General features: G+C 50.6%; 1 protein-coding gene across 4 annotated transcripts in view; it reads right to left on the reverse strand.

The window, feature by feature from the left end:
• Positions 1-1,369: 1,369 nt before the first annotated feature.
• The window catches only part of PLA2G4E (phospholipase A2 group IVE), an 80,882-nt gene continuing 65,896 nt past the window's right edge, over positions 1,370-16,355 (reverse strand). For all 4 annotated transcript variants that reach the window (XM_081507777.1, XM_081507778.1, XM_081507779.1 and 1 more), the window contains 9 exons: positions 15,919-16,055; positions 14,189-14,411; positions 9,574-9,688; positions 8,912-9,049; positions 7,399-7,506; positions 6,656-6,859; positions 5,179-5,345; positions 3,828-4,011; positions 1,370-3,408 (listed from right to left, as the gene is read on the reverse strand). In XM_081507777.1, coding sequence (XP_081363903.1) covers positions 3,191-3,408; positions 3,828-4,011; positions 5,179-5,345; positions 6,656-6,859; positions 7,399-7,506; positions 8,912-9,049; positions 9,574-9,688; positions 14,189-14,411; positions 15,919-16,055 — 1,494 coding nt within the window. In that variant the 3' untranslated portion in view covers positions 1,370-3,190. The remainder of the gene's footprint in view (positions 3,409-3,827; positions 4,012-5,178; positions 5,346-6,655; positions 6,860-7,398; positions 7,507-8,911; positions 9,050-9,573; positions 9,689-14,188; positions 14,412-15,918; positions 16,056-16,355) is intronic.

Genomic DNA, 16,355 nt, shown 5'->3' on the forward strand with positions numbered 1-16,355 from the left:
CCTCAAGTAATATCAGCACTTAAAGGAGAGAGGGGAGGGGATGCCAGGGAAGGTGTTCCAATGGGAAGAAATCCAGGGCAGAAGGGGTCCAGCACATTAGGCTCCCTTGTGTACACAGCTCATGTGGAACTTCCTCTGCGTACTGCAAGCCTGCGTTTCCGTGTAGGCCTCCTGCGTGGGACCAGAAGGAAGCTCCTTGAAGTGTGGGGGTCAATTGTTCATCCTTTTTATTGTCCCCCAGTGCCTACGGCAGTGACTGGCACGTTGTTGGGAAGGCAATAAATATTTGCAAGCGGAACTGAACTGAACTGCTGTTGGCAAGGAAGTCTCGGGAAGGGAGGGTTTCAGGAAGGAGGGAGTGGTCTGCAGGGCCAAATGTGGAGAACAATCGAGTAAGATAAGGCCTGTAAAGAGCCAGTGCCTTTTGGCTCAGTGTATCTGGCAATTATCTGACGACACTGGTGACCTTGGGGAGAAGTGTTTTCATGGGGACACAGGGGCAAAAAACATCTGTGGGGCAGGGCGCCTGGGCTGCATGGCAGTGTGGAATGATGGCTGCTCTTGGGAAGACTGGGAGAGAGAGGAGTTTTATTTAATTTTTCTATTAAGTCGAGTTGCAACTACTGAGACCATGTGACTAGAGCCTGTGCTCCACAACAAGAGAGGCCACCACAGTGAGAAGCCCACGCACCAGAACTAGAGAAAAGCCGAGCGTAGCAATGAAGACCCAGTGCACCCAAAAATAAAATAAAATTTAAAAAAATTTGTTATAGGTGGAGAGCAGGGAACCTGAGGAGGGAGCCTCCTTGTCCTCCCCAGGACCCTATGCCCTCACCCCTCTCGGAACTGATGACACATGTCCTTACCCTTGTGTGGTCCTTACCCCTTGTGTGGTCCTTACTTATCTCCAGCTCGGTGACATCGCCAGCGTCGTTTTAGAAGCTAAGTCACTATTTCACTTCTCACATCTGTTGACAACATAAAAAGCATAAACTATTCTTTCATGTTTTCCCCTGAACCCAAATCTAAGTTTCTGGGAAGCAGAAGCTGTTCACAGACTGCGGTGTATCAGGTAGGTGCTCGGCTGATGCTGGCTGCCCTTCTTTGCTCTCCATCAGTGCTTCATGAAAACCATCTGAGCTTCAAACAGCACATATCGGCAAGGGCTGGTTCTCCGCTGGCCACTGACACAGCTTCATGACAACAGCGGGGCACCCCACCACAAAAAAGGAGGGACCCCTGAGGGCAAGAGGGCTGGCATGGCTTTCTCACGCCTCTGGCAGCACATGTGGGAAGCCCAGGCAGGGATGAGGGCAGGAGTTATGCATAGATTGCAGCATCATAAATGAAAGCCAATGAGTTGACAGTATTTACCCACATGGCCAGTTTATTCCAGGTTCAAATTACACAATGATTTTATAAACCTTGTTTTACATACTTTGATGAATCCAAGGCAGGGCTGCCTTCACCTTACAATAAACACACAGGTCTTTTGATAAACACAGGTCTTCTGGTTCACTCTGATAATTTGAGGAGAATCTGTCTTGGCAGATGGAAAGAAAAGACGGCAGAGTGGAGGCAGCTAGCTGCTCTGGTGGAGGAGAGGGTGGGGTCCCAAGTCAGCATTTTCTGAGGGGGGACCAGGTCCAGTTTATCAAGGGCTCAGGGGAGGTGATGGACTCATGCTTTCTGGCTTATGGGAGAGTACAGCTGAATTTACTCCTCTCAGACTTCAGTATGCATAAGTATCACCTGGAGGCAGCGGAGACGAGGTGAAAAATCTTAAGATGTAGATTTTGAGTCAGTATGGCTGGGGTGTGGCCTGAGACTCTGTATTTCTAATCAGTTCTCCTTGAGTAGCAAGAATATAAATCAGAGGACAATTTTGGTAAACTTTTGGCACCTGTCACCACGCATCTCCTAACATCCAAAGGACTGCTTAGGGAGCACAGTGGCTGTGTCTTCCAGATGTGCTGGGCTTTGTGAGGACCACATGCCTTTCTGGTCACAGCTCCCATCGCCCCGGCTTCTCAATGGCTCGGGTTACACATTTCTTCAGTTAAGTTCCTGGCCCGAATGGAGACCTGGATACTTTGAGCTTCTGTGTTCCAGGGCTTTGCCAGTGATTCATCTGGAAACCAACTCCATGGATGAGCGTTTTCCTCAGGGTTAACCTGGTCCTTTCTGGGTTGATCCTTTCCAGTTTTGTTATCTCAGAGCGTCTCTTCAAGAGCTGGGATGCACTGGCCACGGTGCTTACATAATAAATAAGAGGAATGCAACTCAGAAATAAATAATCCCATCTGGGAACCAGACAGGAAGTGGTAAGAGGACGGGGATACGCTCAGAGAGCAGGCTGGTCAGTGAGTGGCGGCCCTGGGCAGCCTCACTCACCTGATGCCTGATGTACCTGCCCAGACCTCGCTGAGCTGTACCCCAGATCCTTGTTCCGTGGACCTAAGCTACAGACATGGACTTTGTCTGGCATAACCCTGGAGCTGGTTGCTCAGCAAAGCTGCCCAGTCTGGATCACAGGGTGAATCATTGGTCCTGAGGCTCTGAGTTGCTGCAGAGGGGCTGCTGAAACCCCATCAGTTTTTCGTGTTTGTTGCTGAATAGACCAGAATGTCTCTAGTGCTCCATCTAGATCTTTGAGCATTACACTTCCTATTAATACGAGGCTTCATCAAAATAAGTCACAAAATATAATTGTCTATAAAAATCATAATAATACAATTGCCTTAACTTTAAAAAAACATTTTTCCAGAGAACCCAGAATGCTTCTCAAGTCCTCTGGTGCATTCCGCAAGCAGAGTGGAGTAGTGAGAGGAGGGTTTTGAGTTCCCCTGTGAGTTCAAGATTACTGGCGAACCAGCCTGTTAGATATAGTCAGCTCATGCTATTATTATCCATTCTTTAGGCATATGTGGGAGCCTGTGGCTTTTGGAACTCCTTCCCTGCAGGGAAGGTTTTAAAAAATTCCAGTGGATATAAGGCCTCCATACATCCCTTTATTATTTTCCTTTATCTCTGTCTCTCTCAACTTTCCTTTTTAATTTTAATTTTTTGATAGAAAGCCCAGGCCAGCCATGCTAGAGAGCAGAGCTGGCTGTGTGGCTGGTCAGCCCTGGTGGGTTCTGCACCTCTGATGCTAGAAGCAGACACAGGATCGGTGAGGTGCCCTGGAACTTTAGGAGGGACACTGGGTCTTCTGGCGTTTCCTCTCTACTGCCAGTTGCAAGGCTTGAAGGAGCTTGTCTTTGTTATTCAGGATGTTATACTCAGAAAGCTTCACCAGCTTGTCGAAGGCGGCCTCAGTGTATGTCAGCTCCTTGGTAGCGTAGGGAGTTTTGGGACCGTAGATGTCAACCTGGCCCTGCTCCAGCTCCTCGGGGCTTCGTTCCACACCTGGAAGAGCAGAAGGGCTCACAGTAGCCCCTTATGTGTGAACTTGTAATGGCTTGTTTCTGTCCCTCTCTGCGAGGCCCACCCCAGCACATTCACAGGAAAACAGGCACATGTTGCACACTCACACACGCACATGCGCACACACATCTCCCAGTCCCCCAGGGCAGGGACACAGCCTGCCCATCTCAGGGTCGCCACGGTACTAGAACAGTGCCAGGCTGTGAATGACTGAGAGGGTGGAATTGGACATCGCTGGGGTCTGGGGCCTGGGGGGTTGTCCTTTCTCACCAAAGCCAAGGTTGGCTCAGACTGGAGCTAAGCTAGGCTCCCTCTGTTAGTGCTCTTGGAAGACCGCACAGGTCTAAGAGCTCACCGTCCAAGGTCGGGGGTGGGTGGGACCTGAGCTCAGCGCTGCTTACCTGGGGCCTTGTAATTTTGGAAGGTGTCACAGATGAGTGGGAAAAAGGTCACAATGGGGGTGTCGGGCTCCTGGGAGTTCTCCAGCAGGTAGCACTCCTTGAGGTTCTCCTCCTCCTCCTGCAGCTCGTACTGGAGGAAGGGGATGTTCTGCACGGTGCAGTACTCGCAGGTCTGCTTCATGGGCTAGAACATCACAGGAGGACATTGTGTGAGTATCAGGGGCAGTGAGGGTGGACCAGAAACACAGAGTTCTTAGCTCCAGCTTCCTGATTTCCCCAGCTAACAACTCAGGTCTCCCACTGCTTTGCCTATCTGTGCTATTTTTAGGACAAAGCTGGGTCAGGATGAAGAGCCTGAGGCAGTAGGTTGGTGTGTGTCCAACCACCAGCTCCTGCCCCAAGTAAAATGGACAGAAGCCCTTTTGATGATGCTTCACCCAAACACAGACCTGGAGATGTGGGTGCCCCCAGAGAGGGTGACAACCATGGCTGGCCAGGCTCCTGCGGGACATGCATGGGATTTGAAACTGACAAAGTGGCACAGGGCCAGAGAGAACTCTGAAAGGGCATCTTTATAAACATGATGTAACAAAAACGGCAGACTTTAATTCAGCGCAGTATCCCTTTCATTCTACTCCCTGATCTATGTTCACCAGCTGTATGATCTTAAGCAGGCCACTGACCCTCTCTGTGGGTCACCTCCCTCTTCTATAACATGGGAAGAAGAGCAATTGTCATCTACCTCCAAGAGCTGGCACATGGATCAAGTAGGCTTTGTTTACAAACTTCATTCATTATCACTGGAGTTATCCTTGTCGTCTGTCTACATGCCCCTTTCCCTGGCCTCAGGATAGGACTGTATTAAGGTAGACCAAAAACCAGTGTCTTTCCCTTGAAAATCCAGCAATTTTCAAAAGGAAATAAATTTTTAAAAAGTCTCTGGTCTTAACTCTTTGGTGTAATTACATGGAGGCTCATACTCTGGGGTTGGAGGAATCGTGTGATCATTTTGAAACTAAGACATTACAAACTCCTGGGGTGGTACAATACTTTAGAATTGACTGGGCTCTAGTTAAGGTTATTTTTTTTAAACTCTATTTCTCTTTGCAGCTGGAAGAATTTCCAAATATGGGAAATGCTTTAATGTAAGAATAAAATTGGAATTAGCTCGGGGAATCTAGTAAACCTGGGTCCCACCACATGAGGGCCAGTGGGCTGCCCCATGAGGTTTGGACGTCTAGCCTGCATCATAACCTCCACCTAACCCCCTGAATAGTGGCTTGAGTGACTCTGATGCTAAGTGTAGGAGCCTGTGGGGAGTGGGGCGGGAGCCTTTCTCTGCTGCACTCACCTTTGTCTGAGACCCAGCACAGTAATTAAGGTGGATGATGAGGTCAGCTTTTCTCTCGGGCCTGAGGAGGGGCGGGTAGCTGGAGTTGACAAAGAATGCGGTGTCCAGCAGGCACAAGTGTTTCACCGATCCTGTCAGCTGGTTTGGGAAGCCATCCAGCACCGTGTCTGAAAGTCAGGCTTCCAGTTATCCTCACTCCTCACCTCCTGATCTCAGCTGGTGGTCAAAGGCACCTGGTGCCCTTCCTGGAGCTCCTCTACTTCAGCCTGGCCTCCTGCCCTGCCCTTCACCAGGGTGCCCAGTGAGTCCCAGTGCTCCCGCTGGGTGCTGGAGGAAGAACAGCCTTATCTATGGGGTTTAGCAAAAAAAGCTATGGTTTTTACAGTAGTCATGTATGGATGTGAGAGTTGGACAATAAAGAAAGCTGAGCGCCGAAGAATTGATGCTTTTGAACTGTGGTGTTGGAGAAGACTCTTGAGAGGCCCTTGGACTGCAAGGATATCAAACCAGTCAATCTTAAAGGAAATCAGTCCTGAATATTCATCAGAAGGACTGATGATGAAGCTGAAGCTCCAATACTTTGGCCACCTGATGCGAAGACCTGACTCATTGGAAAAGACCCTGATGCTGGGAAAGATTGAAGGCAAGAGGAGAAGGGGATGACAGAGGATGAGATGGTTGGATGGCATCACCAACTCAATGGACATGAGTTTGAGCAGGCTCCGGGAATTGGTGATGGACAGGGAAGCCTGGCATGCTGCAATCCATGGGATTGCAAAGAGTTGGACACAACTGAGTGACTGAACTGAACTGAAAGGGTTTAGTTAGTCTTTTATGGAACATGCACAGAAAGCCCACAAAGCCTCAGCCACAGAGCTTGTGGGGAGCTTAAGGGGATCCTATAAATGAGTGCAGACTGTGGGCCAGGAGCCAGCTGCCCTTCCTGCCCCAGACAGAACAAAGATTATTAGGGCAGGCTCAAGCAGCCATATGCAGACCATGGCCAAGTAAAATACCAAAGGTGGTGGAACATCAACCTTAGAGCCTTGGCAGGGTGGGATGGGGCCTGGAGTGGAAGCTGCTAGACCACAGTTTCAGATCCAGCTGTGCACTCACCATTAGGAGGATCTTGCACTGGGCCATCCCCACCCAACTCTGGGGGCCACACCCACATAAAAGGGGCCCCCAGAACACAGCTGTAGAGAGTCAGGACCCACACACTCCCCACCTGTAAAATGGGGCCAATTTCCACCTGCTGGGGTTCTTATAGAGATGCTGTATAGAGATATAGCATAGATTCAGTTAATTAAATAGGCCACTACTCCACCCAAAGCTTCACCAAATTCAGAATACACCATGGGGAGAGCCTGCCACTTAGCCAGATGAATGTGGGCAGACATGTTTTCTCATCCTTTCTCCCTGGCAGCCTCTACACCCACTTCTCCTTCCTCCAAACAGAGGCAGCAGGTAGGGATACCTTTCCACATGGAGAACTGGCTGTTCTGAAGGTAGTCGGTGTGCAGCTGCAGCCCCAGCAGGAAGTTGTGGAACTTGGAGACAAAGGCCCTGTGGGTGAGGATGTCGCGGAAAGTGTTGGACAGCCAAGATGCTGGCGTCACCACTGTGGTGTCCAGGACGTTGGCATCACATTTGGGGATTTCAGGCAGGAGTGGCTCATCTTCTACAGGGGAGGGGGGGATGGAGGTCACAGGGCTGGGGTCCTCAAACAGCCCAGGTGAAGCATTGCCTGGGTGCCCTGCACCCAGAGGTCCATCTGTAAGTGCAGTGCACACCTTTCTTGCCTAGTTCTCAAGGCTTTGGCATTAGAGCTAGGAGGACCCAGGGGAGAGATATGCAACAGGAGTAAGGTAGTGGAGAGGGAGCCAGGGTGATTGGCAAGGAAGCGTTCCCGAGAGGACAGAGTCTGGAAGGGCAGCCTTTAACAGCATTCATATACCCCCATCCTCTTCAGCTCTCCCGGATGCCGTGCAGCTCTGCCAAGCCTACTGCACGGTGCATCCTCCTACCCCCGCCCCAGCCAGGCCAGAGCTGGCACAAGTGTGTCCATCTACAGTCACCTGCCTCTCCAGACAGGGAAGACCCTCTAGCCCTAGCTGCCTAATGATGAAACATGTGGCAGGTGGTCTGGTCCTCAGTTTGTGACACACCTCCCCACCCCTATGTCTCCCAACCAAGAGAGGAGGCCGGTAGGTCACCCACCGATATCATGCACTCTATCCCTTGTCCACTTGTGAAAAAACTCCTCCGAGGTGTGGGATAGGTTCCAGGCATCAAGCAGGTTCAGGGAGAAGATGCTACTCCACAAACCTAGGGGCAAGACCAGCCATGAGCAGCTCTGTCCAAGAACCTCCAGATCCACCCAAACATTGGCCTTGATGCCCCTTCCAAGTCAGGATGCTCAGGGAGAGGGACAGGCTTTGACTTCCCTCTCCTTGTGGAGCAGCTCAACATAAGTGACTCAGCTCTTTTCCACTCTCCTCTTGGAACTGGGAGAGGGCAGTCAGGGCTTCCCATAGTCCAGAGGGTAAAGAATCCACCTGTCAACTCAGGAGACGTGGATTAGATCCCTGGGTTGGAAAGATCCCCTGGAGGAGGGCATAGCAACCCACTCCAGTATTCTTGCCTGGAGAATCCCCATGGACAGAGGAGCCTGGAGGGCTGCAGTCCATGGGGTCGCAAAGAGTCAGCCATGACTGAACAACTGAACTGAACTGAAAAGGTTGGTTTTACTCTTAAGCTCAATTTACAGATGAGAAAACTGAAGCTCAGGAAGGTTAGGTAAATTGGCCAACTTTGAGCAGCTGATAAAGGAGAAACCAGAGTTCACGCCCCAGTGTCTTACCTACAGACCTCTGAGCCACATACTGGATACCAAAGGTGCTCAGAGAAAGGAGAGGCTGCTGGGGGCTGTGGGCTTCAGGGCGGACTTTCCTTAAGAAACAAGGCTTAAGTGGAACTTTCCAAGACGGCTGGATTTGGGATAGATGGAAGGGAGGGGAGGCAGACAACCAGCCTAAACAGGGGTGTAACTCTTGTTGAGGCTGTAGAGATGGGTCTGTTTTCTGCAGTATCCCTTTGATGGGTATAGTTTGGGCTCTGAAGGGTATGACTCTATGAGTGGATGTCACAGTCAGGCCCTTGCCCTCAATGGGCCCGCCTTCTGGAGGACCTGGGAGCATAGTGAAACTGGGCTAGGCTTCCCCAGAGACTCTGTCTTCACCCTAAGGTCCCCTCTGGCCTCTTAGATCCCAGGGGCTGAGTTAACGCCTGAAAACAGGCACGTTGCTGCCTGGAGATGGAGATGGAGGAAAGGGGCAGAAGTTCCAGAAACTTCCATCTCAGCCTGCCACTCTCAGTCTGGTTCTGAACGTACACCAGGGAGACAATGGAGACAAAGACATTGGGAGAGTCCCCTTTGGTCCCCAGTGACCTGGGGACCCTATTAGGTCCTTCTGGGCCCAAAGGGTCACAGGCAAATCAGGGCAGTCTGGGAGGCTAGTCTCAGGGTAGATCAGGAGCCTCTCTTGGGATGAGGGGATGCTGACAGATGCCAGGAGGGTCACATGCCCAAGGAATAACCCACACTAGCCCCCGGACCGGGGACAAGATTCTGGGGGGAACATAGAGTGTTTCTTTGTCAGTCCTCTAATCAAGGCGGAGCCTGTTCAGCATGGGGCGGGGTTCCCAGGGGCCTCCCCCAGCCAGGAGTCACCTAGCATGTAGCACATCCGCGACTCTGGGATCCTCTTCATCAGCCGCCCCATGAAGAACTCGGAGCCGAAGAGCTCTGTGGGGATGAAGGCTCCATACTTTTGCATGCCCACCTCGTAGGGGGAGAACTCGAACCACTCTGCACACGAAGAAGAAGGGCAGATGTCAGTCTCCTGCCGGGACGGCCCCGCCCACCCTGCCTCAAGGAGCCTGGGACCGGGAGGCCGCAGTTCTCCTGCAGGACACAAGGGGGCGCCCGTGGCCGGCTTCTGAGGGCCGGCATGACAGTTTTGCAACCCGTACAGGCTCATTTGCTCCTCAAAATGGGATAAACCAGGACCAAAAACGGACCCAGAAGCAGGGCAGGTCTCTAGAGTCCCTCCATCCGGGCAGCTTAAGAAATATCTAGGATTCTTTCCCTTGACGACTTTTATTTTCTCTGTCTCATCAAATCTCTGCTCAGGGAACCCAGGACCCTGCCACCCATCCCCTACATGCATCTGAGCAGAAGCAGGGAGCAAAGTGGACTTCTTCAGCTGTCAGCACAGTATTTTGGTGCAGAGGTTGGCAAAGGTGTGGTGGAGAGGTGTGTGCTGGGGGTACTGAGTGCCTTTGTCTGCTGAGAAGGGACCCCTTCGTAAAATTGCTAGTCACCAGTGTTACCTCTGAAATCCTGGTTGCTTACATCATCCTTGACATTGATGGTGAGATAGATGGGCAGGGGGTTCTGGCCCTGGCACAAAGCAGCACGCTGATCTGACAGTTTGCATTCATTTCTCTGTGGGAAAAAATAATGGTTAAGGGGAAGAAGCAGACAAGCCGCCTGGAAGCAGTGCAAAATAGAGAACAGTGTGGACCTCCAGCAGTCCGTTTCCTGGCTCCTGAGCCCACCAGGCTTCTGTGGAGGTCTCAGCTGACACCAGCAAACCTGCTCTGAAACTGCACCCGGAGAATGCTTTCTTATCCTTGGGCTGTTCACCACCCCAGACACACAGACACGGTGGGAGTGGGTCTGCAGTTTAGGGCTGATCCTCAGAGTCCCAGGGTTCTCCTCATGTCTCAGGGACCACAGAATGAAAAGGTAGGGGTAGAGGAGGCCACCACTGTCCCCCTTAATCCTCATCACCTTCCACCCCACTCAAACCAGACCAGCTCCATTAAAAAACAAAAAATCTGCTTTGCATGTTGGGATCTCAGATTTATTTCAGAAGAAAAAAGATTCTTCTTTAAAAACAAAAGGCTACAGGAGACGATGATGCTCAAAGATGATGCTGTGAAAGTGCTGCACTCAATATGCCAGCAAATTTGGAAAACTCAGCAGTGGCCACAGGGCTGGAAAAGGTCAGTTTTCATCCCAATTCCAAAGAAAGGCAATGTCAAAGAATGCTCAAACTACCGCACAATTGCACTCATCTCACTCGCTAGTAAAGTAATGCTCAAGATTCTCCAAGCCAGGCTTCAGCAATACGTGAACCGTGAACTTCCAGATGTTCAAGCTGGTTTTAGAAAAGGCAGAGGAACCAGAGATCAAATTGCCAACATCTGCTGGATCATCGAAAAAGAAAGAGAGTTCCAGAAAAACATCTATTTCTGCTTTATTGACTATGCCAAAGCCTTTGACTGTGTGGATCACAACAAACTGTGGAAAATTCTGAAAGAGATGGGAATACCAGACCATCTGACCTGTCTCTTGAGAAACCTGTATGCAGGTCAGGAAGCAACAGTTAGAACTGGACATGGAACAACAGACTGGTTCCAAATAGGGAAAGGAGTCCGTCAAGGCTGTATACTCTCACCCTGCTTATTTAACTTATATGCAGAGTACATCATGAGAAACGCTGAGCTGGAAGAAACACAAGCTGGAATCAAGATTGCTGGGAGAAATATCAATAACCTCAGATATGCAGATGACACCACCCTTATGGCAGAAAGTGAAGAAGAACTAAAGAGCCTCTTGATGAAAGTGAAAGAGGAGAGTGAAAAAGTTGGCTTAAAGCTCAACGTTCAGAAAACTAAGATCATGGCATCTGGTCCCATCACTTCATGGGAAATAGATGGGGAAACAGTGGAAACAGTGTCAGACGTTATTTTTTTGGGCTCCAAAATCACTGCTGATGGTGATTGCAGCCATGAAATTAAAAGATGCTTACTCCTTGGAAGGAAGGTTATGGCCAACCTAGATAGCATATTTAAAAGCAGAGACATTACTTTGCCAACAAAAGTCCGTCTAGTCAAGGCTATGGTTTTTCCAGTGGTCATGTATGGTTGTGAGAGTTGGATGGTGAAGAAAGCTGAGCGCCGCAGAATTGATGCTTTTGAACTGTGGTGTTGGAGAAGACTCTTGAGAGTCCCTTGGACTGCAAGGAGATCCAATCAATCCATCCTAAAGGAGATCAATCCTGGGTGTTCATTGGAAGGACTGATGTTGAAGCTGAAACTCCAATACTTTGGCCACCTCATGTGAAGAGTTGACTCATTGGAAAAGACCCTAATGCTGGGAAGGATTGGGGGCAGGAGGAGAAGGGGACAACAGAGGATGAGATGGTTGGATGGCATCACTGACTCGATAGACATGGGTTTGGGTAAACTCCAGGAGGTGGTGATGGACAGGGAGGCCTGGCGTGCTGTAATTCATGGGGTGGCAAAGAGTCGGACACAACTGAGCAACTGAACTGAACTGAACTGTCAGCAGACGAATGGATAAGGAAGCTGTGGTACATATATACACAATGGAATATTACTCAGCCATTAAAAAGAATACATTCGAATCAGTTCTAATGAGGTGGATGAAACTGGAGCCTATTATACAGAGTGAAGTAAGCCAGAAAGAAAAACACCAATACAATATACTAACACGTATATATGGAATTTAGTAAATTGGTAAAGATAACCCTGTATGTGAGACAGCAAAAGAGACACAGATATATAGAAGAGTATTATGGACTCTATGGGAGAGGGCAAGGGTGGGAAGATATGGGAGAATGGCACTGAAGCATGTAAATTATCATACATGAAACGAATCGCCAGCCCAGGTTCAATGCATGATACAGGGTGCTCGGGGCTGGTGCGCCGGGATGACCCGGAGGGATGGGATGGGGGTTCTGGAAGGGGGAAATCATGTACACCCATGGTGGATTCATGTCAATGTATGGCAAAACAAATACAGTATTGTAAAGTTGAAAAATAGATAAATAAACTAATTTAAAAGAAAAAAAAAAAGGCTAGGAAACTGGGCACCAGATGGCAGTCAAGTTCCAAGTCCCCAAAGCACAGTGCAGTCTAATTAGAGTGGGTGTCCTATAGATCCTCCTAGACCATAGGCCACCTCCCAAAGTGAATCAGCTCGTGTAGACAAAGCCAGACCAAGCATCTGCCTGGTGGCTGACATCCATGGTTGTCCAAGTGTGTGAAGACCATGGAACCTGTATGGGATGGTAAACACACGTGTGGGTCAAACAACTGTTGTTCAATCATTCAGATGCCATGGACTGCAGCATGCAAGGCTTCCCTGTCCTTCACTATTTCCCAGAGTTTGTTCAAACTCATGTCCATTGAGTCGGTAATGTCATCCAACCATCTCATCCTCTGTCACCCCCTTCTACTCCTGCCTTCAATTTTTCCTAGCATCAGGGTCTTTTCCAATGAGTTGGCTCTTTGCATCAGGTGGCCAAAGTATTGGAACTTCAGCTTCAGCCTCAGTCCTTCTGATGAATATTCAGGGTTGATTGGAAGGACTGATGAAAGCCTCCTTTGAAAGGCCAACAGGATACCTATCACAACTGGGCCCAGAGATGCAGGTACCATGGAGCTTATCATCCTGGAAGGAGAAGACATTGCAGACTCAGGGAGGACCCCAGCCCATACTCACTGTCGAGGGTTCCTGAAGGAAAGAGGCCCCTGCCTTGGCCAGAGTGGAAGAGCAGAGGCCTCCTCCCTTCAGCCCTAGAATTGCTTTCCTGGAAACCTCGGCTCCTTCCCACATCAAACCCTGGATGATGCTCAGACTTCTAATGCTAAGGGCCTGGCACATTCCTCCTCATCACATGGAACAGTAACCACTGTTAGAAATACTGTCACTTAGTGACAAAATCCCCATTAAAGGAACAGCACAGAGCAAAGCCAGAATTCAAACCCTGTCCTGCTAGAAACCAAAAGCCGACACCCTCAGCCTCTGCCTGCCCCTTTCCATCGTGGGGACAGAGTAGATGGTGGGTTATTGAAAGGGGCAGGGGTTCACTGAAAGCTGTGAGGGCTGTAGTCTGAATCCCCACTGCCTAGCACAGTTCCTGGCATGCATGATGTTCTTAATTTTGTTGAAAGAATGAAGGAATGAATGAATGTTGAAGACGAGATTTGGGCCATCCTCGGTTACTCAAATTGTCTGTGTTTTATGGATCTACTAGAAAATAATTTGCTGTCCCTCTTCCTTCTGGCAAGTTCTGATTTGAATTCAGAACTCTCCAGACACCTTTGAGAATGGGGCAGACAGTCCTAGGCCTGGATAGGAATTAGGTGGGAAGCCCTATTTTGGCATCAAGCAACAGCCATAGTTGGTTCCTCCCTGGGGCCCGTGCCGTCAGCGTCCAGATGTTAGCTGACCTCACCACAATGTCCAGGTCCACAGCATCCCATGGGCATCCCACTGCCCCACCATGGCGGACATGGCTCTCACAGCAGCTGGGTCCCAGTCCAAGAAGTTTCTCTTCATGAGCACACATTGCTCAGATCATTAGATAGCAGAGCTGGAAGGAACCTCCCTGAGCTCATCCTCTGTGTGGTGGCCACGAGAAGGGGCCCAGGCCATGACAGAGGGATCTTGAGTCAGGCCCATTCCGTGGGGAGTGGGCTGCCAGATTCCTCTGACAGCCAGCTTGGCTGGAGGACTCTCCAAGGGACCACACAGTGGGCTAGGATGCTTCCACCCAGCCTTTCTTCCCTCTCTCTTCCACTTGGGGTCAGGCTTGTATCACAGTCTGACAGCTGCCTCCCCATTTTCTCTCACAGGTTCTCAGAGGAAAGCTGCCTGCCTCTCTGCAGGGTTGCACCAAAGCCACCCCCAGGGGAGGGCCTCAGTCATATCTAAAAGGATGTGGGAAGATAATCCCACCGTCTGCCTCCATCATGCGTTGATGCCTCAAGCTTCTTACAGCCCAAGGATGCACCCGCATGCAAGCCTGACTCCCTCATGCTGTGACATACCTGCCGATGCCCTCATGAAGGCAGAAGGCTGGGCATCAGCCCCAGGCAGGTTGGGCCCCAAGGGAAGCTGAGCACCTACCTCATCCCCCAGACAGGCCTCAATCAGCAGGCCCCAGAAGTCTGTAAAGGTGACCTTGTAGCCTTCCTGCCTGCGCTGCTGGAGCTCCTCCTGGAATTTGAGGAGCTGGTCTGGGAACAGGGCAGGCATCTTGTCCTTGACCACATGCCTCCGTGCCTCGAGGATGGCATGCTCCAGGTTTTTGGAGGACCAGTCAGGGTCATGGTACAAGGTGGCCATGGTCCTGGAGAGAGACAGGCGTGGCTGATAGAGCTGAGCCAGGCTTGGTCTGATGGAGCCTGGACTCTGGCAGGAAAGAAGGTGGGCAGGTCATGGGAAACCCTCACCTGCCAGGAGAGGAGCCTGGAGGACAGGGGGTGAGGCCTGGCAGGGAAGGGGAGAACAGTCTTACTCAGCATCACAATTGCTGCCATTTCTTGATTGCCTGTCATGTGCCAGGTGAAGAACATTGTTTAACAGTGAGGAATCTGGGCCCAGGTCTGCCTGGGTTCAAAACTAGACTCTGCCAGTCACCAGCTGTGTGATCTGGGCAAGTTACCTACTGGCTTCTCACCTCAGTTTCCCCATCTGTGGATGGAGGAGAATGGTGATAACTGTACCTGCCTCATAGTGTTGCTATGAAGGTGACATGAATTAATGTAAAATGGTGAGGACATTACGTGGCCCAAAGTAAGTGGTGGGGCTGACGTTTGGCCCCGGGTGTGTGTGTGTGCTAAGTCGCTTCAGTTGTGTGTGACTCTTTGCAACCCTGTGAACTATAGCCCACCCGGCTCCTCTGTCCATGGGATTCTCCAGGTAAGAATACTGGAGTGGGTTGCCATGCCCTCCTCCAGGAGATCTTCCCAACCCAGGGATCAAACTCGTGTCTCTTACATCTCCTGCATTAATGGACAAGTTCTTTACCACTAGCACAACTGACTCCAGGCTTGGCAGATTCCAAGTCCTAGACTCTTTCTACTCTGTCACATTAATTTCTATAATTATGATGCCAGCTAAAGATTCACTTCCCCTTTTTCTTCTTCTATGTGGGTGGTGGGGAGGAGTAGAACAAAGATGCAGATCCCCCAGCCCTGGGTCTTTGCGTCTGTCTGCCTCTGCTTGGCCCTGACACCGCTCTCTCCAGTCTAGGTCAGGACAGCACCCAGGGATCCCTCTCCCCACGGGGATCTGGCCTACAGCTGCCCAGCTCTCTGAGCCGCAGCCTCTGCCTTCAGGAGATTTCTTCAATGAAAAAGTACCCTGTTCTCCATTAATTTCACGTGGTTACTTTTATCCTTTTAAAAACCTTTCAAAGATGTTACAAAGGATTGATTTTGCTTTTTAAAAACTCCTTCCCAGCACTTTCCCAGGCCAGGAGACACCCCACCCCCACCCCAGCACGGCCTGGGTTCCTCCGGGTTTCCTGCCTGATCCAGAGGTAGGTCAGGAGGAGGCAGACACCCCTCTACCCGGATGGAATCATGGCCAACACATGTCCTACCCGGTCCTGGGAGAGCATCTCACAACAACCCCATGAGGTCAGAGCTGTTACTATCCCCACTTTACAGCTACAGAAAATGAGACTCGGAGAAGTTAAGCTGTATGCCCAAGGTCGCACAGCTGTGTGTGGTGACAGGTGTCATGAGTTACTCTATCTTGGGGTGGAGGAGCTTCACCAGAGACCCCCCTCCTGGCCAACCTGGTGGCTGCTTGCTCTGGGCTGCACCAGACACTGGTCCCCAGCTCCTTACCAGGTGGCCCCGGACAGGCCGGTGATATAGCTGGTGCAGTTCAGGATGTTCAGCTTCTGCAGCGCCAGCAGGTGGCCATACATGGCGGTCATAGATCTTGTTCCACCCCCAGTGGCCATGATGGCTATTAGCGGGACCTGGGGGCACATGGAGGCAGGCTGTTGGAATGATGCTGGACATGAGAAGACTTGGAGTGACAGGAGTTTAGAAAGAACAGTGGAGGAGGAAAAGCAGGCTACAGAGAGCAGGGGCGGGGGGAATTGAGTTACCTGAAAACTGCTTTTCACAGGGTGTCAGGCCACTTGGTAGGTTTAGAGCTGGACCTTAGCTCCAAACTCAATGGTTGGTGTCAGCTTGGTAAATCAGAAAGTCACATAGGAGCTCTTAGCACTGTGAATCTAGCCTTCAGTTAACAGAGGATGAACGGGGGCCAGAGG

This window comes from Giraffa tippelskirchi, chromosome 7 (assembly GCF_054371585.1).
Source record: "Giraffa tippelskirchi isolate mGirTip1 chromosome 7, T2T-mGirTip1v1.2.pri, whole genome shotgun sequence".
Classification (NCBI taxonomy): Eukaryota; Metazoa; Chordata; class Mammalia; order Artiodactyla; family Giraffidae; genus Giraffa; species Giraffa tippelskirchi.